Source organism: Ochlerotatus camptorhynchus, unplaced genomic scaffold (assembly GCF_037179485.1).
Source record: "Ochlerotatus camptorhynchus isolate MF236.1 unplaced genomic scaffold, CSIRO-AGI_Acam_v1.1 ptg000274l, whole genome shotgun sequence".
In the NCBI taxonomy this organism is placed as follows: domain Eukaryota; kingdom Metazoa; phylum Arthropoda; class Insecta; order Diptera; family Culicidae; genus Ochlerotatus; species Ochlerotatus camptorhynchus.
In genome coordinates, this window is record NW_027040763.1 from 7970843 (window position 1) to 7979836 (window position 8994).

The 8994-nt window shown below is 42.2% G+C and overlaps 2 protein-coding genes across 2 annotated transcripts; one reads left to right on the forward strand and one right to left on the reverse strand.

Moving 5' to 3' along the window:
* Positions 1 to 459: 459 nt before the first annotated feature.
* Positions 460 to 2473, forward strand: LOC135705889 (uncharacterized). The gene is made up of 2 exons (XM_065227742.1): positions 460 to 2240; positions 2305 to 2473. Exons 1-2 carry the CDS (start codon positions 579 to 581, stop codon positions 2413 to 2415), a joined length of 1773 nt encoding a protein of 590 aa, XP_065083814.1. The 5' UTR covers positions 460 to 578; the 3' UTR covers positions 2416 to 2473.
* Positions 2436 to 3266, reverse strand: LOC135705890 (pyroglutamyl-peptidase 1). Its single transcript, XM_065227744.1, has 2 exons — positions 2984 to 3266; positions 2436 to 2921 (listed from the first exon to the last, which is right to left on the reverse strand). The coding sequence occupies exons 1-2, from the start codon at positions 3191 to 3193 to the stop codon at positions 2511 to 2513; spliced, it is 621 nt and encodes a 206-aa protein (XP_065083816.1). The 5' UTR covers positions 3194 to 3266; the 3' UTR covers positions 2436 to 2510.
* Positions 3267 to 8994: the final 5728 nt, after the last annotated feature.

Consider the following 8994-nt stretch of genomic DNA (forward strand, 5'->3'; position numbering starts at 1 on the left):
CACAACCTTTTTCGCTAGCGAAATTTTATGATTTTTCGCGTGCTTCAATTTTCGTTTCGCTTCAATCTGTATACTAAGCTTAAACTGATCAATTTCGTTTCACGTGAACTGTGAACTGTGAACAAGAGGAAATTGGAATATGTTCCACAGCAATTTTTCCACAACCTCTTTTGCCAGAGAAATTTCATGCTTCTTCACCTTATTCAAATATACTTCTCATTGTATACTAGGCTAAGACATCGGCAAAAATGTTAAAATAATCAAAATAGTAAATTCCGATTAATACCGAACCTTTGATACCGATAAGCATGAAAACAATCTGGCAACTCTGTATCGAACAGCTTTCTCAAACACGCCACGTGGGCTCAATTGAAATGTCAAACGCGTTCGTCGGATTGTAAACAAAAATGCACTTTTTGGTGCATTCATTCGTGACTCGCTCTGCACGCTTGTTTTTTCTTCTCAACTCACGGCGTATATCAGTCGGGCAGCATGTTGTGCAACAATCACGTTCTCTGCTGGTGAAAGTATTCTAAATATTCTTCAGTGATCCCCCCCCAGTGCGCATCAAGTTCAAAATGTACAAATTGATCAAGTCTGTGATTAGAGTGGACCTGCGGTCCCCGGGCCTGCCGGTACCGGCATTGTATTCCACCTTCAGACCCGCCGAATTCCACTTCGAAACGTCAGACGGCGAAAGCGGCACATTGATTCATCGTTTCTCGAGGCACATCGCCCTCACCAAGCGGGACTACACCGATACGACGAGATTTAACTTTAAATATTCATCATTCTACCCGGTTTACCGGCCGGACCAGTTCATGGAGCAGTTGGCGAGCATATCGACCCACGATCTGGGAAAGTTGATCTGTATGACCACTGACTTCCGGGGGAAGACCGATACTAGAATGTATACCGATGTGGTCAATGTGCTGGATGAGGAAAGTGAGAGCCGGGTGGAACGGACCGAGTTCCGGGAGTTGGTTGGTATGATGCACGGGTATATGTATTTGCTGCCGAACAAGATAACAAAACTAAAGACGTACCAGAAGGCGATGCCACGGTTGGTGGAAGCGTTCGGAAGGAATGTGAACAGAAAGGATTTCATGACGCTAGTGTTCTTTTTGGGACTGTGGAAGAAGAATGCTGCTGGAAGCCGACTGATCGAACAGTTTTTGCAGGATTATCTTGGTCAGTTTTTGAATGATGAAATGGATTTGATGGATTTCGTCATCGTGGCTAATGCCAGCTATAAAACCAGTGTGCGGATCAAGGATGGACAGTTTCGGGATCGTTTGGTGGAGGAAATTTGTAAGCTTGAGGACAATGACATGGCACTGTTTGTAACGCTTATTAAATGTGCTCGAATGAATCGGATACGATCGGATCGGATTGTGGAGAAGTTGAAAAGCATTATGCAGGACAAACCGGAGTCGGTGGATTTCCGAGGTCTGTCCCATTTGTTCGCATACGTCGCTGATAATCTGATAAAAGATGATACTCTAACCAATATCTTCCTGGGAGAAGGCAGCAAGCACATAGAAGCTGAAATCCTCGCCCAACCAGAGGAAAGCGATTCTGCTCCGCAAAACTTCCGAGCCAAAGATTTTGCTACCTTCCTTTGGAGTTGTTCAACGCTATCGATTTCGCTGGAGGAGCTCGACTTGGAGGCAAAAGATCTGAAGGACTTGGTTTTCCGAAAGATCGACAACAACGAGTATCGCTTCATTCCGGACACCCTGGTGGACACGTGTCTCTCGCTGTGGTTAATGGGCTACCCGTCGGTCGATATGATGGCCAGTATCTTCAGCGACAGCCAGTTTGCGAAAAATTTCAAGAAGGATCGGGTGAAGATCGAATCCAGACGCGACTTGCTGCTGGCTTGCGCCGAGATTGAAAGACCGGAAGCGTTCAAAATTATCTCCAAGCTACCACGGGTCCGGGCGTACCAGCTGGAGAGACCGGCTCCGGATTACTCGGTTAAGAACCGCAGGGATCTTCAACGAGTCCGGGCCTGCCTTGAGAATGTGAAGGATAAGCTTTCGATCAGCGGAGTGGAATTCAACATGCCCATTAGGTTCTTGAACATTGCAGGGCTGCTCGTGAAGATGGACAACGAAGAAGTGATCAACTTGGATGTGCTGGACAGAGCTTACTGTCTGTCGGATGAAGAGACACCGACAGGATTGTTACTGTTGAAGCAACGGCTTTTGAACAAAATGGGAGTCGAAACGGTTCTGGTGAGTGTTACTTTGATCTCAGTTGGAAATCTCAAAGACTAACCAAATTTGCACATTCTTACAGGTCAAACCGCTTCGGATAGAATCCGACGAAGCTTTGGCTCAAACCTTGGAAGACATCATTCGGAGTACGATGAAACCAAAACTCAGCAGAGAAACCAGCAAAGCGGTTTAGCTAAAACACAAATCTATTAGTCAATAAAATATCAAATGATAATTCAAAATGGTTAAAATTCGTTCAATTCCATCCGAACAACGTCCTAGTCGTTTCTAAAGCATGCCTTTCGAGTCCAGCTGCCGGATGCATCGGTCCATCACCTGGTGGATGGCATCCGTCGTCTGTGCGGAACTGTACGGCTTGCCGATGTCCGGCACGTGAATAAACAGCGACCGGTCCCGATCGACGTCCAACGATTTGAGGTAAATATATCCGCACAGGTAGCTGCCTACTTCCTGCGAGCAGCAGCACTTGACCGCATCCAATTCACCGGCAATTGCGTGCACGTCGAGATTTGTCTCCAGCAATTCGCATTTGCCCTCACCGGTAGCGCTTTTCAGCGTTATCTTATCGGAGGGTAAACACTTGTTCGCAAAGTCCGGTCGACAGTAGCCCGACGAGTCGGAACACTTTTCCAGATTAATCGTCTCGATACGACCGTGCACACCGACGTGGATGACCAGCTGTGAAACACAAATAGAATCAAGTAAAATTCCGACTGCAAAACACTCCGGCAAACACTTACCGCCGGATTTTCGCTCCAAATCTTCGGCACCATGGCATCGACCGCTTCGTATGTAACAGGTATTTCCATCTTTTTCACTTGATACTGAACACTTTTATATTGGTACGAGTCGGGAAGCAGCTTCACGGCCTCCCAGCTAGCGTTGCGTTCTTCGTGGCCAGCGAATGGGCCGAACCCGGTCACTATGATGATACGGGACTTGCCAACCATATCTAACTAGGATCGTTGGGACCGGAGCTCTCGCTGTTTCGGGCTGTGCCTAGATCCACCCACGTATTATTAGGTACTGCTCGCTCGTACCTACCGGATTCACAGCTTGCGAGGAATGATATCATTTCTCTTTCTTTATATTCATCTGCTAGCTTGTTTTGTCGCATCGCTTGCATAGTTGTATGCTGGTACAATCGTCAGTTTCGTATTTTTTTGGTACTTCGTATCAAGTATGAAAGGTGCAAAACGGTAATGTACCTACCTAAAATTTCCTTTTTTTTTTAAAGAAATCTAATTGTCATATTTTGGTGATTGTGTCAATTCTAGAACAACCGCATTCGCAACAATTAAGTGACGGCTATCAGGAGTCAACCACTAGGGACAGCGAACGGGAGTGCAGTTGCTAGATTTTCTAACTGGATTTAGAGCAACCTCTGCTTTTGGAATTTCTGATTCTCCAGATCCACCATCATTAGACTGATGCAAAATTTGAAATTTTCGCTCCACAGTGCTCAAACGGTTCCAAATTGGGCCCTAACTAGCCTCCAAAAAATTTGAACTCATTTAGTGAGAACCTGACTTGGCACAAATCATTTGAAGTTTATATGGGAATTACTATGGAGAAACCATAATTTCGGTTCATATCTATCCCAAAATTCACCAGTTCACTCTACTTTAGAAAATGATAGCTGGGCTTGTTGAAAATTTTCTCAGTTGAAGACCACTTTTCGATCAAATTTAAGGAACAAAAATTATTAATGATTCAAGTCACTGATGTCTTATGATTATGCTCAATCAACTGGCAACATTGGTGTTTATGGCACGTAGAATATAATATAATATAATATAATTTCTATCTATATCTATAGAGGACAAACATCATGGCTACTATGTTACACTATAGAATACAGTGTTGCCCACAATACAGTTGCTTAATCTTGCCATAAGATTATCAATCTCTTAAACAATTAATAACTATTTAATTTGACGTTTGGCTGAAAGTTGGAGCTGATAAAAATTCCCATAAGAATAGCAATAGAATTTGTTAACAGTACAATATGTCAAAAGGCTAGAAGACAATGAACAAAAAGTTTTATTTTCCCATATTAATTTCCATATAAACTTCAAATGGTTTGTTTTTTTTTTGTTTATTAATATATTTGATAAGGCTCAACCGAATTAACTTTACAGAGCCGAGGATTCTTGGTCACTATACAATACATCTGAAAACTATAGTCAAAAGGTACAACACAATAAACACTTTATCTTCCGCTATCCAAAAAGCCTCCTCCATCAGAACTGGAGCCGCTTCCAGTGGTTTGATTGTATGGCAAATTGTTGTACGCCAACGAGGGTCAGAGCGCGTCCATTGCAGCAATGGACGCAAAACGTGGTCAGCACTCACACACTCATCACGAAACGGTTGCTTTCCAAAGTCGACGACGCATCGACCGAAAGAACTGCTGATGAAGAACAATGAGGAGGACCACACAATGGTTGCTGCCGAGAAAACAGACGATCGCGTAGCACACATCGAGAGTGGCCTGCTTTTGTCGACAGCCGAGTGAACACTGCAAATCGTTTGAGTCAAGCAGAGTTTTGCATTTTCGAAACAAAGAAAAGAAAACTGAACCCTCCGCAGAATCGCTTCATTTCGAGCAAAATCCGTCCAAAATGGCGGCCATCGGGTTTCAGAAAAAAGTGTCAAATACCCTACAATAGGGTATTTTCGGAACGGGGATGCCACGTAGATGCTGAAAATCGATACCCGACGCCATTTTGGAATTCAAGATAGTGGCCATTGGTTTTATGAAGTGTCAAATACCCTAAGATATGGGCATTTTCGGAACGGGAACAACGCGTAGATGCCAAAAATAGATATCCGACGCTATGTTGGAATCCAATATGGCGGCCATCAGCATTCAGAGAGTGTTAACAATCTAACTACAATATGGGTATTTTCGGAACGGGGACGACGCGTAGATGCCGAAAATCGGTATTCGACGCCATTTTGGAATCCAAAGATCATAAGATCTGGGTATTTTTGGGTCGTCCTCGTTCGTAGATGCTGAAAATCGATATTCGATGCCATTTGTAGGTTATTTGACACTTATTCTGAAATCGGAAGCCCGATTTAAAAAAAAACCACATTGATCGGTATTTGACAATATTTCACAAACCAAAATCATACCCGCCAACCTGAAAATAATGGGTTGGGACATATTTTGGAAGAATTTTTTTTTGACACCCAAAAACCCTCCAAATCTCGATTAGAGCCGTATTTACGGAGATAAATCGATTTAAAGATTTTCATACCCGCCAGCCTGAAAATACCCAACCCATTATTTTAAAGCTGGCGGGTATGAAAATCTTTAAATCGATTTATCTCCGTAAATACGGCTCTAATCAAGATTTGGAGGGTTTTTAGGTGTCAAAAAAAAATTTCTTCAAAAAAATGTCCCAACTCATTATTTTTAGGCTGGCGCGTATGAAAATCTTTAAATCGATTTATGTCCGTTAATACGGCTCTAATCAAGATTTGGAGGGTTTTTAGGTGTCAATTTTTTTTTTCTAAATTTCTTGAAGTATGATAGCTTTCAAGTTCAGAACTAGTTCAAATCATTTTTTAGGAAATATGCATGTTCCAAAACCAAAAAAAAAAAAGATTTATTTTATTGAATTTATTCGTAACTGAAGATTAGTCCACTGTGAATCTTCAAAGTTCAAAGTGTGAGTGGAAATAACGAGAAAAAATAAATGGTTGTATTTTAAAATTCATTATTTTCTTTAAAATATCCTAAGCAAGAATTTTTTTTTAATTTTAAATTTTAAAGAAACAAAAAAAAAGTAGAAGGGTCTGTGCCTAGGGGCACGAACGGAAGCTTGACGTAGGACCGCTAGTGGACGGAATATGTGAAGAGCATTAAGTTCTTTTAATTGATCATATATCTATTATCTCAACTCTTTCCGCTTTTGAATTGCAGGCGTACCAAATTTGTAGTAATCTTTTTAAAAGAGAAACCCGCATAAGCGCGAACCATAAATTGACCTTACCGATAATGGTTATAAATTGTTTATAATCCCTGCTAAACTTCAACTGAAATGGTTATGGAACTTTACATGAACGTTTAATGATAAAGTTTTAACCTTAAGTATTATAGTTTTTTGGAAGTGGACCTTACAAATAATGGGTTGTTAAGAACCATTACCATTCAAAATTCTTGTTTTCTCCATACATTTTCGGAAAGAAAACTATACTGAAACCTTTTAACTTATGGTTTGAGAACATTAATGGTAATGGTTATGGTAACCAGTAAGGTCCATGAATGGTTTTGTAACATCGATCAACTTTATGTGGAATATATCGTGAATTGGTAATCAGTAATGTACAGGCAACCAATTCGCGATATATTCCACATAAAGTTGATCGATGTTACAAAACCATTCATGGACCTTACTGGTTACCATAACCATTACCATTAATGTTCTCAAACCATAAGTTAAAAGGTTTTAGTATAGTTTTCTTTCCGAAAATGTATGGAGAAAACAAGAATTTTGAATGGTAATGGTTCTTAACAACCCATTATTAGTAAGGTCCACTTCCAAAAAACTATAATACTTAAGGTTAAAACTTTATCATTAAACGTTCATGTAAAGTTCCATAACCATTTCAGTTGAAGTTTAGCAGGGATTATAAACAATTTATAACCATTATCGATAAGGTCAATTTATGGTTCGCGCTTATGCGGGAAGTTGATTACGAGAATCAATCACTTGCACCCCTGCTTCCAAGTTTGTGTGGTCGTTGGGGGCTTGTGGTTCTGAATATGGACAAACAAGCACAGATAAATTCTATTCCAACTATTTACTGATGTAAGCTTGATGGCCCTGAAAAGGGCCGTTTTATTGAAGAGAACATCCATGGCCACTTACGCTTGGCGTGTTTAGTGTAGGTGATAGCATCACGGACCTCATTTTCCAGGAACACCTTCAACACACCGTAGATCAGACCGGAGATACATCAGACACCGCCACGGCGAGCCAGACGACGGATGGTGGTTATCTCGAAGAATTTGCGATGACGATTGGCACCTCCTTTGCCACGACCAGTCAATTGTTGCTTGTTAGGCTATAGAAAAGTGGACTAACCACCTTCCTACTGCTGCTATTGCTGACCACGCCGTCCGAAGCGAAAATGAGCTGATACCAGACTTGACTTTTTTACTGACTTTAAATGATCTATATTTCTTGTGAATTTGTGTGGTTTACATGTATAACTTATCAAGTGACACATATGCGTCTTTTCAACTTTAGGAATAGGAGCTTTTCGTCAAACAACATCCCGAGATAGGTTACTTCGGCGGACCACTCAACCCTTGTGCCATCCATGATTACAGTACAAAAGGGGGCCGGTTTTAGTTTGGGTGATTGCCGATGGAGGAACATGATTGTTTGTGTTTTGGAAGCATTGATTTTGATTTTCCACGTGGTGGCATAATCAGCAAAGGCGTTAAGGCATCGTTGAAGTTTGTTCGTTATTTCGCGAGGCATCCTTCCTTTGACGGCTATTGCGGTATCATCTGCGAACAGGAAAAACACGCAACCGTCTCCAAGGGGAGGAATGTCGGAAGTGTAAATGCTGTAAAGCAAGGGGCCCAGCAGACTGCCTTGCGGGACTCCTGCTGAGATGGAAAATGTGTCGGAAAGACAACCATTCAACGATACCTTAAACGACCTTTGCTGGAGGTAGCTACGGGTGATTTTAACCAGATGTAATGGAAAGTTGAAGTTACAGAGCTTGTATACAAGCCCATTGTGCCAGACATTATCAAACGCTTTCTCAACGTCTAACAAGGCCATGGCTGTGGACTTGGATACAGCTTTGTTACTTCGGATGTTATTCATCACCCGCACTAGCTGGTGATTGGTGGAGTGCCCCTTTCTGAACCCAAACTGTTCCGGAAGGAGAATGTTATTTTCCTCGACAAACTTGAGCAAACGATTGAGAATGAGTTTCTCGAACAATTTGCTCAGCGCTGAAAGGAGGCTGATTGGTCTGTAGCTTGAAGACAATGTTGGATCCTTACCGGGTTTGCGGATTGGTATGATTTTTGCTATTTTCCAGATGCTTGGAAAGTAGTGCAGTTCCAAACAACTGTTGAAGATAGCGGTTAGAAGAGACTGCACTTTCATGCTGAGTCTCTTCAAGATCAAGTTAAATATACCGTCAAACCCGGGAGCCTTCATGTTCTTGGTGCATTTCAACGCTGAGCAAATTTGTTGTACTGTAATCATATCCGCCGGAGGTACGACACAAGGGGAGGCATCTAGGTACTGAACGCATTGCGCAACCTGATCATCGAGCGGACTTTGGATAGTCGAGCCAAGCAAATGCGATGAAGCGACATGCTCGCCGATCGCATTTGCTTTCTCCTGTGGGGTAATTAAAAGCCGATCGTCATCATTTTCGACTTTGAGAGGTGGAACGGGTTTGGGATGATTTTTTAGGACCTTGGCTACCTTCCAGAATGGTCTGGAGCGGTCGTCCAGATTCTGGACAACACGCCCGAAACTTTCATTTCGGAGTGAGTCCATTCTGGAAGCAATCTGCCTGTTCAGAACGGCCACTTCACGTTTTTTGCCCAGATCTCCAGTCCTCTGAAACTGGCGTCTACGAACATTTCTCAACCGAATAAGTAAATGGGTGTGGGAATCAATAGCAACAAACTTACCCCTCACAGGAACTTGTCGAACACACGCCTCGTCAGCCACGCATATGGCCTGTTGGAGTCCTTCCAACG

Bases quoted from the DNA above. Each gene is read 5' to 3' on its own strand.
- LOC135705889 (XM_065227742.1), top strand. From the start codon at position 579: ATGTACAAATTGATCAAGTCTGTGATTAGAGTGGACCTGCGGTCCCCG. The intron at 2,241-2,304 runs GTGAGTGTTACT...ACATTCTTACAG, and splicing joins TGGGAGTCGAAACGGTTCTG to GTCAAACCGCTTCGGATAGA.
- LOC135705890 (XM_065227744.1), bottom strand. From the start codon at position 3,193: ATGGTTGGCAAGTCCCGTATCATCATAGTGACCGGGTTCGGCCCATTC. The intron at 2,922-2,983 runs GTAAGTGTTTGC...TGTGTTTCACAG, and splicing joins TTTGGAGCGAAAATCCGGCG to CTGGTCATCCACGTCGGTGT.